The 27,406-nt window shown below is 39.7% G+C and overlaps 2 protein-coding genes across 3 annotated transcripts in view; one reads left to right on the top strand and one right to left on the bottom strand.

The window, feature by feature from the left end:
* Positions 1-3,027, bottom strand: part of lft (Limb expression 1 family member lowfat) — a 466,904-nt gene extending 463,877 nt beyond the window's left edge. For both annotated transcript variants that reach the window (XM_090389036.1, XM_090389037.1), the window contains exon 1: positions 2,532-3,027. In XM_090389036.1, coding sequence (XP_090245162.1) covers positions 2,532-2,721 — 190 coding nt within the window. In that variant the 5' untranslated portion in view covers positions 2,722-3,027. The remainder of the gene's footprint in view (positions 1-2,531) is intronic.
* Positions 3,028-3,098: 71 nt separating this feature from the next.
* Positions 3,099-27,406, top strand: part of LOC150075022 (low molecular weight phosphotyrosine protein phosphatase-like) — a 106,717-nt gene continuing 82,409 nt past the window's right edge. Inside the window, exon 1 of the mRNA XM_090389038.1 lies at positions 3,099-3,168. Within this exon, the coding sequence (XP_090245164.1) occupies positions 3,132-3,168 (37 nt within the window). The 5' untranslated portion in view covers positions 3,099-3,131. The remainder of the gene's footprint in view (positions 3,169-27,406) is intronic.

Genomic DNA, 27,406 nt, shown 5'->3' with positions numbered 1-27,406 from the left:
TGATCCACAAAAGTCTTGGCAGTGTGCGTGAGTGACCAATTCACAAGTTCTAGTCAATATCTTGTAATTAAAATCCCCCATTATAAGACATTCTGATTTATTGGCCCACTCCATTTCTCTGTAGAACTGTTCTTTGTATTCAGAGTAATTACACCCAGTGGCAATATCCAGGTATCATCATAAGGGGGGGGGGGCATGGCATCCAGGTAACATCGTAGGGTGGGGGGTATGGCAACTGGGCTTTTGAATTTTTTTTTTTTTTAGAACGTCTCTTGCATTCTGTTTCTTTAATTTCAAAATTCTGGTAAGGAGGGGGGGGCATATGTCCCATCTGCCCACCTGACACCTATAACACACTCCTACTCTCATTTTTGCTTTCCCAGTGTTTATGCTACACCAAACTGACTGAACATTGCACTGGCCACCCATCTCAACTGGATGTACTACCTTAAATTTTATGTGCTTCTTAACTAAGAGTAATTCCTCCCCATAACCACTGTGTTTTTTCTGTATACAACACAAGATGAGGAACTTTCATTAACACTGCACCTTGCTTCAAGGCTGCTGCTCCTCCAATAGAAGCAGTGTAAGAATCACTTTCATCTCTAACTGCAGCTATTGTTATTCTGTTAATCTGTGTATCCCCCAAGCTAGCAGTTTTCTAACGCACCTAAGGCTTCCTCGATAGCATCAGCAAATATTCTTGCACCCTTTCTATTTAAGCGTATCTCATCCCTCTAGAAACACAGACCACTCTGAAAAGATTTCTACCCCACAAGCCTTGCACAGTTTCTCCGGGACCGAATTGATTGACAAGGCTCTCCCATATATTCCCTCCTATCGTGTCTGGGCAGATACTTTAAAATTTATCCCCAACTGGTGTTAGGAATTGTTAAGTAAGCCTCCTACTCTTAATGTCATTATTGCCAATGTGTACACCATCCATTGTGCCATTTCGTGATATTTGATGCGACCATCGAAATTGCTCTTCCCCTAAAAAAGTTTAAGGCAATTCCAGAATTCTATATCATATAATCTTGTTGCTGCTAAACTAGCAGGTTAATAAAAAAGAAAAAAAAAAAAGGCATTTTCCCAGGAATTTTAGTTAAGACCGTTAACCATTAATCATCTGTACAAACCAACAGTTAGCATCCTCCCACTCACAGGCTTTTTATTATTTTGTTTGCAAGGAAACTTATCTACGAAGCTAACTTATTAATATTAGCTATAATTAGCTAGCTAATTTATGCAAATTACGTTAAATACGTAATTTATCTACACATACTGGAAACCATCTACTTTTCCTTTTCACAGTTGGATTCCTGAAACTGATTCTGCGATTACTTGTTATTGTTCTGAATTCTCAATGTAAAAACTTAATTAAAACACATTTTAAAACAAACTTGGAATGATAGCTAGAAAGACTTTCTTTTAACTTGAAAGTTTTTCTTGAATTTTGTTTGACATTTGAATAGAATTTTGTTTGAAAAACAAATGGAATTATTTTCGTTATACGAATAAGGTACAAAAATAAATGCAAATATCGTTAATTTGCATTTATTTTTGAGCAAAATACGTTAAATACCACTTATTCCGCAGCCGAGTGGTCAGGAGCGGGAGTGCAGTAGCACACGCTCTTTGAGCAGACCGGGGTTCAAGCCCCTGACTGCTGAATACGGTCGATCTGCCAACCCGCAATGGACCAGCGTGGCAGATTATGGTCCATTTCCCTCAACATGAATTGTTGAGGAGGCTTCCATCCTGCAGTGGGTTGATAATGGCTGCACTTTTTTATTTATCTACATGTACTTTCATATTTGAACTATTTTGTCTTCTTTGAAACCTACATTTTCTAATTTATATATCACAGTATACCTAACAGGATATATATATTATAGCCTGCAATGTATACTGTGATATATAAATTAGAAAATTATTATATATATTATTTATATCGCCTTCACAAAGATTTGTTAACGCGTTTACTAGGAGAGTTGGTTGGAAAAGAAGCATCCTATATCAAAAATAAAGGTAACCCTGTTGATTTCATAATATAATAGAATATAGGAATTATCGAGCACTTAACAGTTCTCTATTATCAAATATATTATAGCATACCGCTATACAATTATAGGTACTGCTCGTGGAAGATATATAAATCTATCATGGTTGAACTGACTTCCTCTAGGGCCTCCCGTCCGCTTACTTATGGATTAAAAAAAAAAAAAAAAAAATTATGGAATTCTTGCTTTCCGTTCCGAAACGGTCTGCTCAATATATTTTGCTAGTATATATGCAAGCAGAATTATCTGAAGATATTTCTCTTATACAGGCAATCTAATATAATTAATTATGAAATTCATGAACATCACAGTAGAAATTTAAAAGTCTAAAAAACGCTTAACTTTTTCTAGAGGTAAGAAAAATTTATATATATATATAATAAACCTATTATTAGAATTTCTATGCTCATCCACTAATGTCTGTTTCATCTCGGGTAAACTTTGGGCAGAAAGAGTCGAATCACTAACCTCTACCATATCCATGGGTATGCTTTGCAAAACTGTTTACCACGGCGTCCACTGCCTCCTTCAAAATGGTCTTCGCTCTAGCATCAGACAGAGAACCCGAAGAATTAGTTCGTCTTGCCGGCGGAATTGGAGGTGCTTTAGGCTTATTATGTGGATGGGGAGCGGGCGTTCTCTGCATGTTAGTCGTCATATATCACTGGTTAAGATACTTAAGCGTTCCGAACTAAACAAATTATGAATGTCCAGATTTTGGACAATAATCTGGAACTCCTTTCTTCTATTCTGCACGCAACAGCTAAGCACCGGAACGAAGGTACACCTTCTGCTGTACTAATGCCTTCCAGGTGAACCGACCACTACTAGTCCAGCAGCGGAAATTCTATTTCCAGACACGTGCGCGGAGCGTCGCTGCCGCGGGGTGAAATGCTTCTCCGTGACAGAGCACGAAATTTTATCTGCCAGGTCAGCTACTACGCTATACTAACTACGTGAGGTTTATATCACATTCCAACTGTACCACCACCCGTTTAAGTACTAGTATCTTTTAAATTACCATAGGTGGCGCCCATTACCTTTTCTTATATCGAGGGTAGGAAAAATATGGCGAATAAAAAGTCTGTATTGTTTGTATGTTTGGGTAAGATTTTTCCGCTCATTCTTTTTTTTTTTTTCCTCTGCCAGTATTTAATAAAGATTCATGTTTTGTAATGTTAAATCAATAGCAGTGTGTGTTATAACAAGTTAAATTTAAAATTGCAAGTATACATACGTTGCAAGTAATGCAACATATGTATAAAAATACCAAGTAGGAACAATTCTTCGGTCACAATTGTCAGTTTTCCCTTATGTGGTAGGGCAATTTTTTTAGGAACTGTCAACGATTATAACACTCGAGGATGAACATATTGGCCTGCGGCTTGAGAAGGCTTATTTTTATACTATTTCGTGATCCACTTTTTAGATGCTTCAGAGGGCTTAGCGGTATAACGAGAACTAGTATAAGCAATTCACAAAGGAAGATGGGGTTTTTTTGCTAGTATTTTAACAACTATTGTTAAACTAAATAGTTGGGTCGCCCTTGATAGTTATGAGCTAGCTGAACAAAATTTGCTATTATTTTGCTCAATTGCTTATTTTGCTCACAAACTAATACACTTTAATATGGCACGAATTGCTCATTTATTTTTTGTATTTGTTACAAGGAGGGATTCACTATTCGTTAAGTGAATGCCTAGTTTATGAGTATCGCTGATAGGAATTACATATAGCCATTAGCAATAATAATGCTTAAGCTGCATGAGAAAACGAAAAGTAGCCGCCACTGTAATTAAGAGTTGCTATTTTTATAGCAATAATATATGAAAGTTGTGTATCAAATAATTTATGAAGAAAGTTAATTATTTAACTTAACTAGCTTTGAGAACAAGTTGCTGGAGAAACTTGTTCGCTGAAACAAGTTGAGGTGCTGGAGAAAACACATGCACGTTGAATATTTTAGCCATGCGTTTCTATTGTACATCGCTATTTTCTCTCTCTCCCTCTATTCATTGATATCCATATGTTGTTTATTACACTACCCATATCGTGAATACAACTGTTATTAATCACATACAGGCAATATGTGATAAACACTATTACTGCGGCGCCATCTAGTGATCATTAAGTGGACAATTTAAGTTTCATATTTGCTATCAACAAACGAAATTTTGCAGTTCAGAAAGCAGATTATTGAATATTATACAGTCAAAATAAATTTTATTTTGAAAACGTCAGCAGATTTTATTGCAATTCAGATTTATCCTCATGATATATATTTTATTCTTGAAAGGCACCATTTCTAAATTAATCAGCACCTGCAGGAAAATTTAAACCAACATTTCTAGTGAACCCAGCCAGAGGTCAGTAAAATATTTTTACTAATTACTGAAATTGTGAAGGAAAAAAAATGAATCTATTACACAACAGTATAACTTTATTATACATATATTTATCATGTGTGAAAAAAGAAATGTTTTGTGATTTATAAAATGGACCCACAAACATACAATGTCATAAATACTGTTAAGAGGATTTTTTTTGTAATAACTACTGTAAAAGACAAAACTGTTTATATATATGGAATTTTTTATTGATATATTAGTAAATAAATTTCAGCAATAATTCCCCAAGTAATATTAAAAGGGCTAAATGATGCAATGAAGTGGACTTCTGTATCAGCCAAAAGAAAATAGGGGGGGGGGAAATAGATAAATCCAGTCACCAAACCTTGACCAACAAATTTCATACAGAATATACTGCTGAATTCTTCACTGGAATAAACCACCTCCCAATGTAGGAGGTGGTTTCTTCCAGTATTCTGCAACAATTTCTATGTTTTACAAAACTGTTAATTTCTCTTAGCATGTCATGGATGCAATTTGGAGCTTTTTTTTTTTTTTTTTTCGATCCTCTGCATCAAAAAAAAAAAAAAAAAACAGGGTTTTATTTTTTTTATTCTCAGCATTACATTTCCTCTAAATAGCTACTGACTCCACAAATCTCATATCTCTTCTACCATGGAATGTTATTCCCACAGATATTTCCATACGCACAGTTCTTCTGAACTGAAATTTGTAATTCCCTCCTTTCTTTCAAACTCATCTGAACACTTGCTTCAGCTAGTCAATTCCATTCTCTGTCCACAGCTTCAAATTCTCATTACTTACTTTCCCACATACCCCTCCCATGTTTTTTGGAACAGCTTGCCTTCATCCATATTTATTAATTTAAAGTCTACAGAATATCAGTAAGTATGTTTAATCTTCTTAGCATTCAACCTATACATGCTACTAAAATGTGATAAGGTTATAATACCTTTTAGTATTTAAAAAAATATATGCTACCCAAAGGTTCACTCAGTGAGATCCAGTTTTATTTTATGCCCTGAGAGTTTATTTTTGCTCCCATGGTTATAGTGTGACCTAATAGTGATAATATACCACCCATTCATTTTCTATCTCCCTGAGAGTCTTGTACATCCCATTCAGGTCTCCCCTAAGATACCTGGTTTCCAAACTTTGCAATCTACATTTTCTAAGGTGTGATACTGTATTTGAAATACTCTATTCAGGTGTGATCTCCACACCTGAATAGAGTATTCCAATTGTGGTCTCACCATTTCTTATACAGGAGGGCAATGACATCTCATTACTGGTAAATATCTTATAAATCATTGATAGGACACCATGTTCATTTTCCCTATGCCTGTTTATGTCATGTGATAAATTTTCCTATACAATTGGATTATAACATAATACCTGTCTTTTTTGAGCCCCCCCCCCTGCAACCATAAGGAAGTTTAGAAACAGAAGGGATAGGCTTGGGTTTTGTGTGACATATAGGGCTCATTTATGAGAAAAAAAATGAAGGAATTTTTTGGGGATTGGATAATTGTTAGAGAAGAGCTTAGCAGACAAAATGGTCTACCAAGGTGCCTAAAATTGTATGATAAATACAATGTTAGACATCTTATCTAAAATTGTATTTATCTGTCACTTCATTGGACAAAAATATGAATTGCTTAAAGTATGTTAAAATGTTTGAATTTTTTAATGGCATATCAAAACTTTAGGAATAGAAGTGCTGAGGGGAAAAGAAAAGTGTGATAAATTTAAATTAAAGCTCCCAATGGGAGTAAAAATAAAAATGGTAATGATTCAAATGAGCTGAATCATGAAACTGATGCATCAATGAGCCAAAACATTATGACTGCCTACCTAATATATGTTGGTCCTCCACTTGCAGCCAAAACAGCAAGTACCCAGCAAGGCATGGACGCTACAAGATTTCTAAATGTGTCTTGTGGTATCTGGTACCAACACATAACCAGCAGATCTCTTGTGAGGTCCATGGTTGAGATGCCACAGATCGGAGTTGCTGTTCCAACACCAACCACAGATGCTCGATGGGATTGATGTTTGGGGAATTTGGAGGCCAGGGCAATACCTGGAAGTCTTCTTCATGTTCTGCGAACCAGTCTCGAACAATCCGGGAGGTGTAGCATGGTGCATTATCCTGTTGAAAGACGGCACTGCCAGAGGGGAAGACCATTGCCATGAAAGGGTGTATCTGGTCAGCAATGATGTTTAGGTGTGTGTGTGTGTGTGTGTGTGTGTGTGTGTGTGTGTGTGTGTGTGTGTGTGTTGGGTTGCCTGAGCGGAGCCCGGAGTTTCCCCCATTAGCCACTTCATGTCTTCTTGTTTATAAGATTTCTTTCTTCTTTCTAACCGGCAACTTAGCAAGTGGGGGACAGAGACACGAAGTATCTGTCCCCACTCCTGCCACGAGGAGGCTTGCCAGGTTCTACTATCATCTGGCTGAGTGTCCCTGAGAGATTCAGGGGCACTCAATTTAGGGGAAGTAAGGAAGGTGATAGAAAGGGGGCAAATCCAAGAGTAGGACCGCCCTAAGAAGAAGTAATGAGAGTTTTAGTAAGGATAAAATATCTCTCACTCAGGGTGGTGAGAGAGAGAGAGGAAACTGCTATCTTCAGATGGGATCAAAGTTAGGTGTGTTTGGGTTGCCTGAGCAGAGCCTGGAGCCTTTCCCCCATTAGCCGCTCCATGTCTTGTTTATAGGACTTTTTTTTTTTTTTTTTCTAACTGGCAACATAGCAAGTGGGGGGCAGAGACACGAGGTCTTTGCCCCCCACTCCTGCCACAAGGAGGTTGTGCTGGGTTCTACTGTCATCTGGCTGTGTCCCTGAAAGATTCAGGGGCACTCAATTTAGGGGGAAGTAAGGAAGAGTGATAGAAATTGGGCAAATCCAAGAGTAGGACCGCCCAAAGAAGAAGTGATGAGAGTTTTAGTAAGGATAAAATGTCTCTCACTCAGGGTGGTGAGAGAAAGAGAGAGGAAAGTTTGTTGTCTTCAGTCAGGTTCAAGGTTGGTAGTTATTTGTCAAATCCGGTTGTCCTCTCCCCTAATGGCCTTTCTTCTCTTGAAATTGTCCTCGCTTTTTGTGAGCTTTGCCTTGTCAATTGGTGGTGTGGAGTCTACTAAGGAGGAGAGCTCCGGCCTTAGATGCTAGTAACAATGACAATCGTTGAGTATATGGTCAGCAGTTTCAGGCTCGCTGCAGTGACATTGTGGTGTCTCTATTAGGCTCAGTTGGTATAATTTGGTGTTTATACTGCCATGGCCCGTCATTAGGAATGAGGCATATAGGCCTGGTGCTGGCCATAATTTTTCCTTCTTGATTAGCTCTTGCACATTCGGGATGTATTGTCTCTTGTTGTTGCTCCCTTTTCTGTGGTTGTCCAGGTGTTTTGCCATTTCTCCCTCATCACATTCCTTATTCTTGCTATTTCCGTTTTCTTTTCAGCCTGCAGGTCAACAGTGATGTCATCAATAGTTGTGGGTATTCCTTTGTTTATTCTATACTTCAGGTATCTGAATTGTACTTCTAGATTTGCTGGCATTTTCCCTAGTAGAGCTTGTAATGCCATTATTAAAGTTGTTCGGCATGTCCTTGACATGGTTAAGAGTGCCAATCTTTGTGCCTGTTCCAGATGTTTGGTTATTATCACCTTATTTGCTCAATATCCCCATGCACCTGCTCCGTAAGTAAGAATAGAAAGGAAAACACAGTTATAATATAACCTTAGTGTGTGGGCTTTTAGGCCCCATTCTCTTCTGATTATTTGCTTGAGGGCTGCAGGAAGGTCTTGGTCTTCTCTCTTTAAGTATTTCGTGTGTGGGAGGAAGCTGAGCGTTTCATCAAACATGATGCCTAGGTATCTAGTTGTTTGTGTATATTTGATTCTTTGATCTTTGTACTTGACGAGTGGTGGGCCTCTCTATCGAGTTTCCCCTTGATCAGCATTTGCGTCATTTTTTTTGTGGATACATTCAATTTGTGTTTATCTGCCCATGTGGCAAGCTCTTCTGGGATTTGGTTTGCAGTATTTTCTATCTCCCTCCTGGAGTTGCTGGCCGTGACAATAGTGAGGTAGTCTGCGAAAGCTATTAATGTTGTTGATTGGAAGGTCTTATGTAACCAGGTGTCGAAAACAAGGTTCCAACAGAGTGGGCCCAAGACTGAGCCTTGTGGGCATCCCCTTGTGATTTTTCTTCTGATTTCCTGAACACCGCTCCGAACCATCACCTCCCAGTCACAGAAGTAATCAGAAAGCCAGGAGAAAAGTGGAGCAGAAATGGCGGCTTCCCTGAACCTCACGAGGGTACTCTGCCACCAGAGTGTGTCAAAGGCCCCTGCAAAATCCACAAAGATGGCTAGGAGGTACTTGCTGTTACAGTTATCTCTTGTGGCAATCAATTCTGAAATAGCATCTTCTGTGCTGCACCCGAGGGTGAATCCATACTGCTTTGATGAGTATGGGCCTTTTGTTTTATAGGTGTGAATCAGTCTGGTTGCAATGACCTTTTCCAGAATTTTGCCCATTACTGGGAGGAGGGCGATCGGACGGTATGAAGTAGGGTCTTGCTGAGGTTTGTCGGGATTTTTCAGGATGATTTTGAGGTCTTCCAGGTTCTGAGGAAGGTGCCAGAAAGGAGACAGGAGTTGAGGGCACTTTGGATGGTGCATGGGGCCACTTTCCATGCCCTCTTCAGGATCTCCACCACCAAGGCATCATGCCGCAGGCATTTCCCATTCCTCATAGTGGCTATGGCTTGGCCTATCTCCTCCAAGGTGAATAGCACTGGGGATCCTTGATATGTCTGTTTTGTCGTCTCATTTCTTTTTGGTGTGATGTCTCTTCATGTTCCAGGTCTTGATAGGTGATCGTGTCCAGGATTGCATTGATGGTTTCTGCCCAATCATTTGTGGAGGTATTTCCCTGGACGTCCATGGTAGCATATATTTCCTGTGAGGGGGATCTTGCTGTTGAGCAGTTTATAGACTAGACCCCATGGGACTGTGTTTCCTTTCGTTTGGATTAGCCTTTCCCAGGCTGCTTTTTTTTCTGTTGTATGGTTTGATGGTAGCATCTTCTCGCCTGTCTGTACCTGTATTGCAAGTTATTGAATTCGTCTTGTGGCCTTGTTGGTACTCATCGAGCTCTTTGATACTCCCTTGTTGTCCTGTGAGGGTCACCGTCCACCAAGGGATGTGATACTTTTTACTTTTTCTCAGCTTCATTGATGCTTTGCATGCTTTGGTGATCTTGTAATTCCAGTATGTTTTGTTCTGTGTTCAGAGTCTGTAGGGCAGCTCTACTTGTTCCTCTGTTAATTCCTCCTTTAGGAAGGTATCAAATTTCTCCCAGTTTGCTGTTTTTTTTTGGAATCTGTATTGATCTGTGTCTGCTGAAGTACAGAGAAGGTTATGGCATTGTGGTCGCTTGTTGGGATTGCTGGTTGTACCTTCCAGTTTTGCACCTCTATCCCACAGCTGAGGAGACAAATGTATGAGGTACTGAGCGGCGTGACACAGGTTGAGGGATATCCTTGCGTATTGAGGTTTATTATTATTATTTTTTTTTTGGTAGTTGTTGGCGCATTGACTTCTGCGGCCATAATGCACCTCCCAAGGTTTTTTTGTAGTACTTTGATCCAAGCCCGAGGCGGGATTCGAACCCGCGACCTTTGGGTTATCAGCAGGCACTTTACCCACCCAGCTAGCCCGGTCGGCTGCATATTGAGTACCTGCAATCTGTGCGTGAGAATGATTTCTTCTATGGTCTGCCCTTTTTCATCCGTTGCAGACTGTTCCAGAGGGTCGAGTTAGCCAGGATAAACATGCTTTTGTTTCTAAGCTTATTGAGTGCTACCTCCAAGTAGTCAGCATATAGCTGTATTGGATTAGCTGATTTTGAGCACTGGCAGTAGAGGGATATGGCAAAGAGCTGGCCAAAACTGCCCTCCAGGCAAGCACAAGCAGCATGTGTCGTTCACAGTGAGGTGACCTTGGTTACTGTGATGGTGGGATCTGCTATGACAATGGCAGCCCAGATCCATCTTCTGGCATTGCCGCCGTGTCCCACTGTTATTGGGTTTGATTGGATTAGCCTATATGACAGGTATTCCCTTGACCAGGCCCTTATGTGAGTATGGCTCTTGAATTGCTGCTGTGTATGGTTTTTGTTAGATCATTGATGACAGCTATTGACTGCCGGCAGTTTAATTGAAGAATTTTTAGATTTTTGAGATTGCTTTGGTTTCCTCTTCTTGTATTATTTTTATTAATTGGCATGTTATTAGTATTAGTATTAGTATTAGTAACGGCCGCATGGTGCAAGAAAGCCTATGGCTTATGCTGCACCAGCCAAAAAAAAAAAAAAAAATAAAATAAAAATAAAAATAAAAAATAATAAAAAAAAATATAAATCCGAACAAAACAATGATAAAAACAAAAAAAAATAAATAATAAATAAATAATAATAATTAATAAAATAAAAAATAAATAAAAAGGAAATTAAACCTATCATCCTATGTGCTTCCCTTACCCGAAAGTACTATCCAGATGACCTTTGAATTTCCCCAAACTGTCGGCCTCTACCACCCATGAAGGCAACTTATTCCAGTAATTTATAACTCGCTGGCTAAAATAGAACTTCCTGCAATCCAATCTAAACATTTCCCCCCGTAACTTGAATTTATGTCCCCTAGTTCTAGCATCATTTGTAATCTTGAAAATTTTGTCCTCATTCATTTTACTGATGCCTCTCAGAGCCTTAAACACCTCAATCAAATCTCCTCTAAGGTGTCTAGTTTCCAAACTCTGCAACCCACATATTCGAAGTCTTTCTTCATAAGGACGCCCTTTTGCCGATCTCACCAGGCGAGTTACCCTTCTTTGCACCCTTTCAAGAAGCTCGATGTCTTTCTTCAGGTGCGGTCTCCATACTTGAACACAGTATTCCAAGTGTGGTCTAACATAAGCCTTATATAATGGGATTATCACGTCCCTATCTCTACTTGCAAAAGTTCGATAGATCATTGATAGGACACCATGGGCCTTCCTTGCAACCTGTTTACAATGCTCAGAGAATTTCATGTCTGACCGTATCGTAACACCCAAGTCCCTTTCCTCCAGTACTGGCTTTAGTTGAACTCCACCAAGTGAATAAGTTATTTTGGGATTACTGTTTCCCAGGTGTAATACCTTACACTTTGTTGGATTAAAGCACAGCTGCCATTTTTCTGACCATTCCTGAAGTCTATCTAGGTCTCTCTGAAGAAGCTCAGCTTGACAGTGATCATTAACTACTCTACCAATTTTAACATCATCTGCAAATTTAGACATCACGCCCTCTATCCCTTCATCGATGTCGTTTATGAAAATTAAAAACAACAGTGGTCCTAATACTGATCCTTGGGGAACCCCACTTCTTACATCAACCCAATCTGAGGAATAGCCATTTATCACAACCCTCTGCCTCCTGCCCTGAAGCCATCCTTCTATCCATCTAAGGATTTTCCCAGTGATTCCAACCTGTTCCAGCTTATAAAGCAACCGCTCATGTGGGACTGAGTCAAAAGCTTTGCTGAAATCTAAATAAACAATGTCGAAATTATTCCCTAAATCCAGCTCGTGAGTGACCCTTTCGAAATAGCGAACCAGATTTGTTAAACATGATTTTCCCTTTACGAAACCATGCTGAGTATCCTTGAGAATTTCAATTCGATCCAAATGATCCTGAATTCCACCCTTGATCATTGCCTCCATGATTTTCCCTACTACTGAAGTCAGACTGACAGGTCGATAATTTCCAACTTCACTTTTAGAGCCACCCTTATGTATGGGAGATACATTTGCACTTTTCCAATCCAAGGGAATCTCCCCAGAGTCTAATGATGCTCGCATAATTAGCCTCAATGGTTCAATGCACTCGCTTGCCGCCTCTCTTAAGATTATAGGGTATATTCCATCAACTCCAGGAGCCTTACTGGTCTGTAGGCTCGAAAGTTTTTTCATTAAATAATCTTGCGAAATTTCAATATCATTAATTACATATTTTTTAACTTCGCTCCCACAATTTCCCTTTGCCACAAAAGGCTTTTCATTTGTAAATATCGATGCAAAATAACTGTTGAGTTCATCTGCAACGGCAGCTGGTGTATTTATTACTATCCCCTTTCCCTTACATAAAGGTCCGATCTGGTTTGTCCTGCTTTGTTATTCGTAATGTGTTTTTGATCTGATGAATTCAACAGCTTTGGTATATTCTGGACATTTGGGATCTTTAAAGTGATGATTATTATTTCGTTTCCTTTTAGTGCAGCTGGGACAGCTTGGTGGTTTATCTTTATTGGGACAAACCTGGGTGCCGTGTCCTTCCTGCGCACAATGGCCACATGTGCGGGATTCTTGAGTACACTGTGCTACCAGATGACCATATCCCAGGCAGTTAAAGCAACGTGGGACCAGAGTGTAGGCTTTAACCGCATGGGCTGTCCAGCCAATGTAGACCCTCCTGACATTTGTGAATAGCTTTCTTCTTATTTCCCCTGTTACTTGGAGGATCCAGTTTACCTTTGTTTGCTTTTCCTTGGGCCTAGTAGAAAAGTGAGGTTTAATTTGGAGCTTGACTTCCTCCTCTGTGTATCCATGATCCTTTAGGTTTTTGTGGTACAGATCACTTATTATTTGCTCATGCAGTGGATTCCAGTTATTTGGGCCACCAGTTAATTGGGGCAGCTGTTTATTTGAGGCAAATCTTAAATAACAGAACCCAATCGAGAAAATAGCCAGGGTTTCTTTGCTTAATTGGGACAACATGCCGTTTAATCGGGGCAGAAGACCGCAGCACTGGAGATTACCCTACGATTGTCTCCAACCATACCATGTGTTCGGTTGGATTTCTGGAGGTCACAACCATAAAACAGTAAAAACAATTAGCAGCCACCTGTTTATTGGGCTTTTCTGTTATTGCAATCTATCATAAATAGATAGTAAGTTCAATCTTATTGAATTTGCGATGATATAATACCGACAGCTGGAATTCTGTGGGTTATTATGGTGAAATGTGTTTACACTTCCATGAAATCTTCAATCATATAAAAAAATTAATTTTCAGAATCTTCTCTTCATTCCTATTTTTAAAGCTTCATTCTTAACTTGTTACTCTGTTCTCACTTGCGCGTATCGTGTTACTTGCAATTTGTGTGTGCCATGTTCTTTGTTATTAATTGCTTATCTTTTTACTGTTTTAAATTTTAACCTCCACCCACAAATGTCAGTGAACAGAAATGTCAACTAGTTAGTATGTACATATTACGGAATGTATTAATTATTCCAATTATCACGTATATTCTTTCGATTATCATGTATCATTTAATTTTGTTAATTGGTAAGGTAATAAAGGGTAAATTTGTGCTTAATATACCTTTACTTTTATAGCCTGTGGATAATATTCCACCTATTTTCGCTAATTAGAATCGCTGTTTAATAGAATTAAAATTCAATTCACAAACGTGATTACGATGACCGGCGATTACTACACATCGTATAGTGAACGGTACTTTACTATGGTGAGTCCATCGTAACATGATTTGATTGTACAGTGTGTGTGTTTAGTGTCAAATGGCACCAGGGGTTTCCCCCATCTCCACGTGCTATACATTGTGGGTGTGAAACACAACACTGTCAATGCCAGAGGTTTAAAAGTGTATGGATTTTGTACATGTGTAGTGTTGTGTACCGTTGTTCCTCTGGTCATTTAGCCGCTGGGCCCCTAATGAGACCCAACGTTGTCCACACTCTGCCTCGTGGAGGCAGACCAGGTACACCACTATTATAGTTATTTACTCTGGCAGGTCCTGCCACCTAATTTCCTGAGATTTCAGTGGCTAGGACCTTAAAAAAAAATAATAATAAAAATAATAAATAAATAAAATAATAATAGTAATAAATAAATATAAATAATAATAAAAAATAAAAAAAACGCCGTTATAGATATGGGTCAGCCAAAAGAAGTACTATTTATGCAAATAGATGTTATTAAGTTTTTGGGTGTAGGGCTCAAGCAATTTAACAATGGTACAGACACTAATAAGGTATGTTCGTGTCAAACGGCACTGGGATTTCTCCCAACTCCGCATGTGTTTCGCTGTATCGAGGACAGTACACTGTCAAGCCAGAAACTTGAAAGTGTGTGGGCCGTGTCTGTGCAGTGTGATATGTTGTGCCCATTGTTTGACCGGCTTATTGGCCGCCAGGCCCCTAGTGGGGGCCCTGACGTTGTCCATACCCTGCCACTTGGAGGCTAGCCGGGTGTATCCAGTATCACAACAAATTGCTCTGGAAGGTCCTGCCACCTAGTTTCCTGAGATCTCAGTGGCTAGCACCTTAAAAAAAAATAAAATAAATAAAATTTACGCATTTGACATTAGTGCTTAATGGGATTGCTCTTAGGAAATCGCTGGTTGGGGTTGAATGCTAAAGAGATGTGTTAAAGGCCTAATAGGTTGGGCAAAATTTTGATGTTATTAATTTAGACGTGAGGCTACATGCTAGATAAAAGCTAATAGTGTTTGTTGTTTTAGAGATTTAGATGAAACCGGTGGAATTTAGACGTTGATTAGAACCTGACGGCGATTTGATTGTACAGTGAATCAGTTGTAAAGCGGAGGTCCATTGTATTTTTATCTATTTACGTGAAATTTTGGATAATTGGGGCAGCCGCTTAATCGGACCAAAATGCAGTAGTCCCTATGTGACCCAAAAAACCGGAATCAACTGTATTTTATATCTTTATATCTTAGATGGCCACTGTGGGGCCAAATTTTTTTGGGACCTCTGCTTGTAGCCCTGCCTGGTGCAGCCCCAGGCATCCTTTGATTTTGTCTAACTCTTCCTTGTTAGGCCCCTCTATGATCACCCCATTCGCTCTTATTTTTCTGATGGTTGTGATTTTCACGTCTCTTAGTGCTGAGGCTAATTTAGTCTTAACTGCTTCTTTTATCTCCTCACTTGTTGCATTTCTTCCTTCTGTGGCTTTGATGATGATGACATGCTGTTTGCTTTGTCTTGGCAGGTTAATGTTAATCTTTGCAGCATTGTGTTTCTTTTGGGCTTGTATATGTCAGTTAGCATTAGCATTAGTAGAGGCATTTGATGCAAGAAAGCAAGCTTATGCAGCATCAGCCAAAAAAAAAAAAAAAAAAAAAAAACCACTTCCACTTCACCCCTCTGTTTGTTCAAAATACCTGTCCAGCTGAGCCTTAAACTTATTTAGGCTATCAACCTCCACGACAAGGGATGGAAGTCTGTTCCACCAACCAACCACCCGCTGGCTAAAGGCAAATTTCCGCACGTCTATCCTACATCTGTCTTTCCTCAATTTGAATTTATGCCCTCTCAGGTGATTATTCTGAGCGAGAGGAAGAATCCCATCAGCATTGAGCATGCTGATGGGATTCTTCCAATCAGCATTGAGCATGCTCAAACCATTCAAGGCTTTATACACCTCTATCAGATCACCTCGCTGGTGCCTAGTCTCCAGACACTGTAATTTGCAAAACTTAAGCCTTTCTTTGTAAGAGCACCCCCTTTGTTCCATTCACCAATCTTGTTGCCCTCTCTGTACTCGTTCCAGCAGCTCTACATCCTTCTTGAAATGAGGCCTCCAGACCTGTATACAGTACTCTAGGTGTGGCCTGACCATTGCCTTATACAAGGGAATAATCACCTCCTTATCCCTGCTAGAAAAATTCCTATATATCATTGACAATACACCATGAGCTACTGTTGCAGCCTGTCTACACTGCTCAGAGAACTTCATATCTGCCTGCACAAGCACCCCAGGTCCCTTTCATTCTCTACCACTGTCAGTGTAGTACCACAGAGTTGATACGTTGCTCTGGGGTTGCTGTTTCCCATGTGTAGTACTTTACATTTGTCAATGTTAAACTTCATTTGCCACCTCTCAGCCCATCTGCTCAACCTTCCCAGATCCTGTTGCAGCAGCATAGTGTCAGTAATGTCCTTGACAACCCTGCCTACCTTTGTATCGTCTGCAAACTTCGACATTAAGCTTGATATTACCATCATCAATATCATTTATGAATTCAGAAAACATAATGGACCCAACACTGAGCCCTGAGGGACCTCACTAATAACATTAGTCCACAACGAGCAGTGTACATTGATTACCACTCTGTCTTCTCCCCTCAGCCACCCCTTTATCCACAGCAGCAATTTGCCTCCAATGTCACACTGCTCCAATTTGTGCAGCAGTCTTCCATGTGCAAATCAAAGCCTTTCTAAGATCCAAGTATATAATATCGAAGTTATTCCCTGCATCCAGTTCCTTTGTGACTGCACCATAGTATCCAATCAATTGGTCAGGCAAGACTTCCCCTTAACAAAACCATGCTGTGTCCAAGCTATAACTGAAGTCTTGTCTAAATGATCCTGCAGTGCTTCTTTAACTAGTGCCTCCATTAATTTTCCTGGAACAGAAGTTAAACTCACAGGTCTATAATTACTTGTGTCAGCCTTTGATCCTCCTTTGTGAATTGGGGTCACATCTCCAGTCTGTGGGTACCTCCCCTGAGTCCAAAGAAGCCTCATATTATGGCTATGGGTTTGCTTACTTCCTCTGCTGCCTCCTTTAATATACTGGATAGATCCCAACCAGCCTCGGTGCCTTTCTTGTGTTTATCTTCAACAATTTCTCCTCCACTTTACTCTCAGTTATTACAGATTCTCTAGCTTACTGCTAGAGTTGAATACACCTCTGGCTTTCCCCTCGCTAAATAACTCTCATGTGTGAATGTCGATGCAAAATATTCATTTAGTTTGTTAGCTACTTGAGCAGGATCATCAACAGTTGACCCATCGATATCAAGTGGACCGATCTGATTCATCCCCTTCCTTCTAGAGTTACATAAGTAAAGAACTCTTTGCTGTTTTTCTTTGCATCCCTGCCAAAGATTCTCGTATCTGCCCTTCGCCTGCCTAACCTCCTTTGTAACTTGTTTACATATCAACTTGTATCTATCATCATAGGCTTCTGTGTCGTGTTATTTGTATGAATCCCATGCATGTTCTTCTCTGCATATGCCTCATTAGTTCATCTGACATCCATTTAGGCCTAAACCTTGAACAATATTCTTAGTTGGTATGTAAGCCTAGTAGCTTCCAAGATAAGTTCTTTGAATGCTTCCCATTTTGCATTTGCTGTTGGTAACATCAGTTGGTCCCACTGTTAGAATTTAAATACTGTCTCAGTCCATCGTAGTCGCCTTTAGGAAGCAATAACCCTTCCCTTTAACGCTAAGTGGTAGTTACCTCTTGAGTAAATCCCACTTCAGCACACTGTGATCACTGCACACCTATTGGTTCATTATCTGCAGATTCTTAATGCATGAAGAATCACTGCTGATAATCAAATCAAGAGTATTCCTCCCTCTAGTTGCCTCCCGAACATGCTGATGTAGAAAACAATCATCCAATAAATCCCCAAAAGCCTTGCTAGTGTGTGAGTGACCAGCCTCCAAATTCCAGTCAATATCTGGGAAATTAAATCTCCCATTATAAGACTCTCTGATTTTACTGGCCCACTCTATTTCCCTGTACAGTTTCTTATTATACTCATCAGAGTCATTAGGCCTATAGCACACCTCCGACTCAATTTTGATCTCCCAATGCTTATGTCACACCAAACTGACTCGATACTGCACTGTCCAGTGATGTACACTGGCTTCACTTCCTTGGATTTTATGTATTTCTTAACTAATAGCATAACCCCTCCTCCCTTCCTATCAGTCTATCCTTTCTGTAGAGGTTGTACTCCCCAAATTCCCAGTTCTGCATTCCTTATATCTGTGTGACACCACGTCTCTGATATCCCAACAATATCTGCCTTTGATGTTTTGAGCAATACCTCAAATTCATCAAATTTATTCTCCTAGCATTGGTGTACACGCAAGTATACGTGCACCAATTCTTATTCTTAGCTACCCTAACACAAACCCAGTGTTTACTTGTACCGCAATGACTCCTGGCAGTCTCTGAATATCCTGCATCTGTTTTTCAGGCTTCTGCTCATTCCAATAGAAGCAGTGCAAGAATCTCTTCACCTCTGCCAGTGGCTAATATTAATCTTTCATCTTTGTTATTTGGCATAAGGTGCCTGAATTCGCCTGTTTTCATCTTTTGTTTTAATTTCGCCAGTGGTGTGCTTCCATCCCCTGTGGAAACTCCAGAAGGGTTTTTTGCCTGGGCTTCCAGTGTGTTGGGCATCTTGTTGGGAGCTGTGTCAGGATATCTGTTCTTGCTTGCAGTTCAGTGGCCCGTGCTTTCCATCTCCAGCAGAAGAGCCAGTTGGGGCGTCTCTGCTCAGCCCATAGTGAGAGAACACGGCTTGCAGTACCATTTGGGATATGTTCATTTGTTGTGAGAGACATTTACACAGTGCTATTTTTATGTTTTTGGTTGCATTGTGAATTTTGTTTTGGTCTGCAGTTTCATTTATATTGAATTAATGTTTCATTTAGTATCTAGGAGTATGGCATCTTGTGTATCTATAGTTTCCTGCAAGTTTCTCTTGTTTGCAGGTCTTGTTTTTTCCCATGTTTGGTTCTGGAATTTTCCTCTTCAGGTCATTGGTTGGGTCATCACATCTACTAGTAATATTCTTGGGGTTCTTTCTGTCCATCTGTTGGAGTCATTGTTCTTGTTTCAATGTCTTCCCTTTTCTGCTCAGAGTTGGGTTATGAGATAAATGCATCTTTTTCCTTCCGTTGGGATTGTTTCTGCCCATGTTGCATCCAAATCAGAATGGGCCTCTGTTCCAGTTAGGTGTAGGAGATATTTGATATTCAGGGTGGATGACGTGGAGTGAGTTAGTTTCTCCCTTTTCTTCCTCTCTTTCCTTTTATGGCTCTTTGCAGTTTCCTTATCATGTTTTTTCTTTTTAACTGGGCTTGATTTGATTTTTTCTCCGTCCAGACTCGCTTCATATATCAGTTTCTCCAACTGAGCCCACATCCTTTGTGCCTCGTTGAATGTTTTCTCAGTGATAAGTGTGCCCATTTTGAGGGCACAAAGATTGTATAGTGTCTATAATCGATGAATCTAGTTCTGTTTGATCATCTTCTTGGGTCAGATTGTCTCTTGTTTGCAGGGAGTTGTTGGGACCTTCTTCAGAGTTCTGTTCATGGGGTACTTGTTCTGACATCAGGCCTGCAAGTTTTGAAGAGGGATCTTGTATTTCCGCCAGTACTTCCTGTATGGCCTCTTGGGTTGTGGAGACCTCAAGGACTTCAACCAGATTCATGTCTGGGGTGCAGACCACTTCTGGTCACAATTGCTTCTATTATTGTTTCTTGTTGTTTCCATTTGCTGCCTTGCAGGCTTAGGAGTTTGTAGCAGGGGGTCTCTGCTGTGCTGGTTGTCCTCTTTTTCCGAGGCGTATGTTGCATCATACTACTAGTGAGTTGTTTGGTTGTATAGTCAATAATAGTCTGTCAGTTGTTTGGTTTTGCATTGTTGCAGTTCTAGTTAAGTTTAACACTCACCTTTCAGCTCTCTCTCTCTCTCTCTCTCTCTCTCTCTCTCTCTCTCTCTCTCTCTCTCTCTCTCTTCTCTCTCTCTCTCTCTCTCTCTCTCTCTCTCTCTCTGTGTGTGTGTGTGTGTGTGTGTGTGTGTGTTGTGAGGTTCAAGATCAGTTATGTTTATAATGATAAACTACAGATTCAGTTCAATAATTGAAGTTCAATAGATGAGGCAGTCCGCAGCGCTAGAAGAGGGGGGAAAGAATCCCGCAACCACCCAAAAGTGGAAGCCAGCAGTTTTTTTTTTTGTGTGTGAGAGGCATGGAAGTATATAATCTCAGTCCCCCACCCCACCCCCTCATCACTGCAGACCGCCAGGCAATTTTTAACTGCCATACTATAACAAGCCACAATTCTAAAGGTTACGATAAAATCATATATAGTGGGAGTCATAATTAAACATTTATCTAGAAGAATACTGCACTATTTGTGTATATTAACACTTGAGTATTGCAAGTATTCTACAATTCCTACTGCATTTGGAATATAACATTTTTGTCTTATATGCCATTTCATGTGGTTGAACTAGGGCCATGTTTTGATATTAATATTTTCTCTTATATTGAAAATAGACTTTTATGAAGGGTTTCATTTAATAGAGGGATCCTTTTCCTTTAAAATGAGGTATCAGGGCCTACTATTTGATTCATGTAACTTCCTAAAAAATTTGCCGATTTTTGGTTAATTTTCCGGCGTTAAATTTATGATAGCCTCATGGCGATGATTATGATCACATGCACTGGGGGTATAAATATATTTCATTGCTAATATCAAACTAAGAAGGTTAAAAATTTTATAAAAAAAAAAAAAAAATATATATATATATATATATTGTAGGGGTTAACAGTTGTTATTTGGAGCTTGTGTCAATACCAGAATTAATTTTATCTGCATTATATCTTTAGATTTTGTCCTTTACTCGTTTTCGATCCAAGAAGGCAGCCAATATTATTATTATTATTATTATTATTATTATTAATGGCCATATGGTACAAGGAAGCCTGAGGCTTATGCTGCACCAGCCAAAAAAAAAAAAAAAAAAATTCCCAAGTTACCCCCTGAGAGAGAGAGAGAGAGAAGCAGAAAGGAATCACCAAGAAAGAGAAGAATGATGATATCCAGCTCAGGACCCTGGGTTTGCCAAGCCCATACTCACTAGATGTGAGCCCCCGGGGTTTATGGCATTGCTATTGTTACCTTAAGCGTCAGATTGGGAACATGTGCAAGAGCAAGTAAAAATACATTTTGTAGTATATTTCAGATATTAAAACAGTAAAATTTTAGGTATACAATGGTTAGAAGTTATATTAAGCCAATAAATAAGCTATTTTAACATATTAGAGGTTCATCTTCAGAAAAACTAAACCCATCAATAATATTCATGTTGAAGTATAGGCAAGCATACCGTTACAATAGCACTGTATATAAGAATCACATAAGTTTACATAGTGAATTACAAAATCACTCGTATTTCTAAAATGAATGACTCTAGAGTCCTAAAATTTCACCTGATTGTCCAGATTTTCATGATTTTCATCTAACATCTGCATTAAATCCCAATATTTCCTGAAATATAAAAAACTTTTCGGCGGATGGAACTTTTCACACGTCTTGACCCGAACACAAGTTTTTTTTTTTTTTTTTTTTCTGATGTTTAGGTAGGTAGTAGACATCAGAGTGCCTGGCACATCAATGACTGGACCCAGGGTATCCCAGCAGAACATTGCCCAAAGCATGACACCGGTGCCACCGGCTTGTTTTCATCCCATGGTGCATCCAGGTGCCATCACTTCCCCAGGTAAACGACGCACGTGTATTCAGCCGTCCATACGGTGCAACAGGAAACATGATTCATCGGACCAGGTGACCTTCTTCCAATCACTCAAGGTCCAGTTTCGCTGCTCGCCTGCCCATTGTGCTGTCGCCGGTGAACCGTGGTTAGCATGGGCACTTGGAGTGGCTTCTGGCTAAGCAGACCCATTTTCGGTAGGGTTTGATGTACTGTGTGTTGTGACAAATTACTCCCGTTGTCAGCATTTCAATTATCAATGAGCCATGGTTGTCAAACACCTAGCCAGCGGTTTGTGGGTTTCCCCCTCCTCGGACCACTTTCAGTAGGTACCTAACCATGGCTGACCGTGAGCACCCCACTAGCTGTGCCGTTTCGGATATCCTCTGACCCAGCCGTCTGGCCATTACAATTTGGCCTTTGTCAAACTCGCTTAAGTCCACTGCCTTTCCCCTCTGAAGAACAAGAGTAACACTGATTAACGGAGCTCAGTATTAGGTGTTTTTTATACTGTGTCCCGACCCACGCACGCACTCACCGTAGGTCATAATGTTTTGGTTCATCGGTGTATATTAAAAGAATAGACTTACAACTGTATAATAATGCACATCAACCCAATGAGTGGCAGAATAGTTTTTAAATACAGTAAAATGCAGTGGGCCTTGATATCCATCAACTTCAATAGCTGTCATTCACTATTTCAGCAGTTCCCAATGGTGGTTCCAGGGGGATTCTGTAATGGCATCTGCTTAGATTTACATAGGTATATTTTTGTAAACTACAAAATAGTTTAATATTACTTTATGCGGTTTGGTTCAAAATTTATATTTAGTTCTGGTTTGGGTCACATGCCCTTGCATAGCAAGCATGCACGAAAGGACGTTAGTGAGGGGATTGGGTGTGAACGTGCCTCTATGTATTGCACTGTTCATCTATGGTAAAAGGGTTGCAAAAAATTATAACTAATAATAAACAAAGATAGAATAAAGTAAAATAAAATTAAATATAAAGTAAAGAATTGCCAACAAAAGGAACAACATCTTCCACAATTCCTTGTAATTAGGTTACTATCTTACAGTATATTGTGTTAAATAAATGTTTTCCATACTAAATTTTTTTTTTCATTCTCAACGACCATTGTTATGTATAAGTACTTAATATTAATTTATATTATTATGCAATATCGCTTATAAAAACTTAATACTGGAAATATTTTCTAATATTTTTAAAGAATATTTGCTGATGCTATCGAGGCAGTGTTAGGTGGTTCGGAAAACTGCCAGCTTGTGGGGATTCACAGACTAATAGATTAACAGTAGCTGCAGGCAGAGGTGAAAGATATTCTTACACTGCTTCTACTGGAATGAGTAGCAGCCTGGAAAACGAGAGGCTGGCAATTTCAAGGACTGTTGGAAGCCATCATGGAACAAGTAAATACATGGGCTGTGTTAGGGTAACTAAGAGTAAGAATAGGTGCATGTATACTTGCATTTACACCAGTGCTAGGAGTATAGTAAATAAATTTGATGAATTTTGAGGTGCTGGTCAAGACATCAAAGTCAGATATTGTTGGGATATCAGAGACGTGGCATCACACAGATATAAGCAATGCAGAATTGGAATTTGGGGAGTACAATGTGTACAGAAAGGATAGAAAGGGAGGAGGGGTCATGCTGTTATAAAGAAACACTTAATATCTAAGGAAGTGCATCCAGTTGACATGGATGAACAGTACAGTATTGAGTCAGCTTGGTATGACATAACCACTGGGAAAGCAAAATTGAGAGTAGGAGTGTGATATATCCCTAATAACTGTAATGATTACAATGAAATTGAGCAGGCCAGTAAATCAGATTGTCTTATAATGGGGTGTTATTCTTGCATTAAGAATCTGCAGATAAAGGAACCACCAGGTGACAGTGATCACAGTGTACGGATGTGGGATTTACTGAAAGATGTAACTACCATCAGTGGTAAAGGGAAGGGTTTTTGCTTTCATAAAGCTGACTACAGTGGGCTCAGACAGTTTTTAAATTCTGTACAGTGATGATGTTGCCAACAGCAAATTGTAAATGGGATGCATTTAAGGAATGCATCCCATTTACAATTTGGAAATTACTAAGTTTTTCATACCAACTAAGAAATGCTGTTTAATGTTTAGGCCAAAATGGATATTTGATGAGACTCATGGCAGAGAAGAAAAATGAATGGAATGCATATAAATTATCAGGAGACACAGATGCCTATGGTAAATATAAGCTAGGCTGTAATCAAGTGACAAAGGAGGTTAGGAAAGCAAAGGTAGATTATGAGAAATCTTTGGCAAAGGATACAAAATGTGAACTCAAGAAAGAAGAGGATGAATCAGATTGATTGTTCGATTGTTTATGATCCTGCTGAGGTAGCTGACAAACTGAATGAGTATTTTGCCTCTACATTCACACGAGGATTTATTAAGGGAGGAGACCGCCAGAAGATTATCAAACTGTAACAGTCAGCTAAAGGATTTTGTAATAACTGAGAGCAAAGTGGAGGAGAAATTGCTGAAGTTAAACATAAGGAAGGCACTTGGGGGTGGATGAGATCTATCCAGTTATATTACTAAGAGGCAGCAAAGGAAGTAAGCAGGCCCTTAGCCAAGATTATGAGGGCATCCTTGCACTCAGGGGAGGTCCCCATGGACTGGAGATGTGCAAATGTATCCCCAATTCACAATGGGGGAAAAAAGGTTGACATGAGTAATTACAGGCCTGTTAGTTTAACTTCTGTTTCACGGAAAATATTGGAGTCATTGGTTAAAGAAACACTGCAGGATATATAGACAAGACTGCAGTTATAGTTCAGCCACAGCATGGATTTTTTAAGGGGACATCTTGTCTAACCAGTTTTATTGGATACTATGATGTGGTCACAAAGGAACTGGATGCAAAAAATAATTCCAATATCATATACTTGGATTTTAAGAAAGCTTCTGATACTGTTGCACATGGAAGACTACTGTACAAGTTGGAACAGTATGGCATTAAGGGCAAGTTGCTGCTATGGATAAAGGGATTGTTGAATGGGAGAAGGCAGAGAGTGGTAATCAATGGACACTGCTCTTCGTGGACTATGTTATTATTGGTGTCCTCCCGAGGGTCCGTGTTGGGTCCTATTTCTATTTTCTGTATTTATCAATGATATTGATAAAGGTATATCGGGCTTAATGTCCAAGTTTACTGACGATATGAAGGTTGATTGGTTTACTGACAATAGGAAGGTTGTTAACGACAGTATGCTACTGCAACAGGATCTGGAAAAGTTGAGCAGATGGGCTGAGAGGTGACAACTGAAATTTAACATTGACAAATTCCAAGTGCTACATATGGGTAGTAGTAACCCCAGAGTTGCATAACAAGCTGCCATCTGTTGTTGTTGAAGTGGATAGTATGAATAAATTCAAGGAAAAACTAAACAAACTATGGGATGGGATAGGGCGCCTCTGTAGCCAGGTGGGAAGGAGCAGCAGTGCGTAGCACACGCTTCTTGATTAGACCGGGGTTCGAGCCCGTCACCACCAAATACGGAGGATGCGGAAAGGTCAGGGAATGACCACCGCATATTCCCTGAGCAATATGGCCTTAGTTGCTAATGCTCCTAAAAAAAAAAAAAACCAAATAAATGGGATGGGATGGATAGGTGAAATGGGATTTTTTTTTTTTTTTTTCCTTGTTTTTTTGGCTGATGCTAGTTGTGATTTAGTGAACACTGTTACCAACTGGCACATCAGCAAGTTTGCACACATTATTCAATTGCTTAGATGTGGTCCCAAACAGATCTTGAGTATCACTGAAATGAGAATGGTCTGGAAGGTGCTAACATTACTTTAGTCAAGAAAATGAGCTTCTTGGGTCATACGTATATTTCTGGTTACTTTTAGGGGGAGTTAAGCTGCTTGGGAATTTCATTTGAAACTAGGACTTGTGTGTTTCAGACTTAGAGAACACAAGAACTTTGAAAATACTTTATGGAAATGGAATGGTGAATTTCATCTTCTTTAGTATTAGTATTGTAAAGAAGCAAACTTATACACCGATGAGCCAAAACATTATGAACACCTACCTAATATGATGTTGGTCTTCCACAACACAAGCAGCCAAAACAGCTTGTACCTGGTGAGGCATGGATGTTACAAGATTTCTAAATGTGTATTGTGGTACCTGGTACCAAAACGTAACCAGCAGTTCCTTTAACTCCTGTAAGGTGGGTCACCTCTGCTCCTCAGTGGGAGTGTGTGCCCATATCACCAGTGCTGTAGGACAGTTTTACATTATTTCATTATATTCCAGACCAGGTGAAGATATAAATCCAACTATTGAATACCTACAAATAGTCACAAACTTGCTACCTACTGCAAATATCATAGTGTGTGCTGATGTCAACTGCTGGTCAGCCTTATGGCATAGCCGTACGGAAGACAGAGCAGGCACACACAACGGCCAGATACTTTCAGACTATATAGCCGCCCCACCCTTTCAAGTGCTAAACCAACCAAATAACCTCCCAACTTTTAGCAGTACCATGTGGGAGAGTGACACTGATGTTACTCTTGCCACCAATTCAATAGCTTATAAAATTACAGACTGGTGTGTCCAGCCAGCCTAGACCACATCAGATCACAGCCATTTCCTTCAAACTAAACAGGCAATTACAAGCAACCCAACACTCTCTGTTGGATATCAAAAAGTATATAACCTTAAAAAGGCAAACTGGCAGATTTTTGCAGAACATACAGCAGCTGAACTGCAAAAACAGGAAAATGAGTGGTCTAGATCAGGCAACTGTAGCCCAGACGAGCAAACACTGACTATGACAAACATTTTAACAAAATCAGCAACCCTGTCTATCCCACGGAAAAAACCAAGGGAGCACAGTTCCCTGGTGGTGCCCCGAACTAACTATACTCAGAAGTAGGACACCGGGAGAGGAGACATTTTCAAAGAGCCAGAACATCTTGGCCACAAAATGAGGTGGATGCACTGAGAGATTCTTATGGAACTCTCAGGAATCAGTATACAGTCCTCATAAGAGACAAGAATAGGGAATGCTGGAGGCACTTGGTGGGAACTACTGGAAACAATAACCCCTAGGGGGTTATTGTTTCTAGTAGTCTACAGAATAGTGACCAACAAGCTGTCTTAGAAACTACTGTCAAACCAGATGGAACCCCAACCCTGTGTTGGGTGGATTCTGTAAATAACATTCTAGACAGTATCATTCAGACTGAAACTGGAAATCATTCCCCCACCCAGCTAAACAGTATAAAAGAAAACACTGAATATGACAATGCCAATATTGAACCTCTGTTCACTATACAAGACTTAGAAATAGCCCTATCCAAAACCAAAAACAATAAATGCCCAGGTTTCGACCTCTTGGAGGTTGAGATTATCAAAAAATTAGCGGAAATAGCACCAGATAAATTAAAAGCACTATATGATAACTGTATGACAGAAGGTATATTCCAAAAAATATGGAAACACCCTGTGTTAAGATTAATCCTCAAAAACCCTGAAAAACTCCCTACTGATCCCAAATCATA

The sequence above is a fragment of the Mastigoproctus giganteus genome, chromosome 14, assembly GCF_048544385.1.
Source record: "Mastigoproctus giganteus isolate SK-2022 chromosome 14, ASM4854438v1, whole genome shotgun sequence".
NCBI classification, from domain to species: Eukaryota; Metazoa; Arthropoda; class Arachnida; order Uropygi; family Thelyphonidae; genus Mastigoproctus; species Mastigoproctus giganteus.
This window is presented reverse-complemented; position numbering and strand designations above follow the sequence as displayed.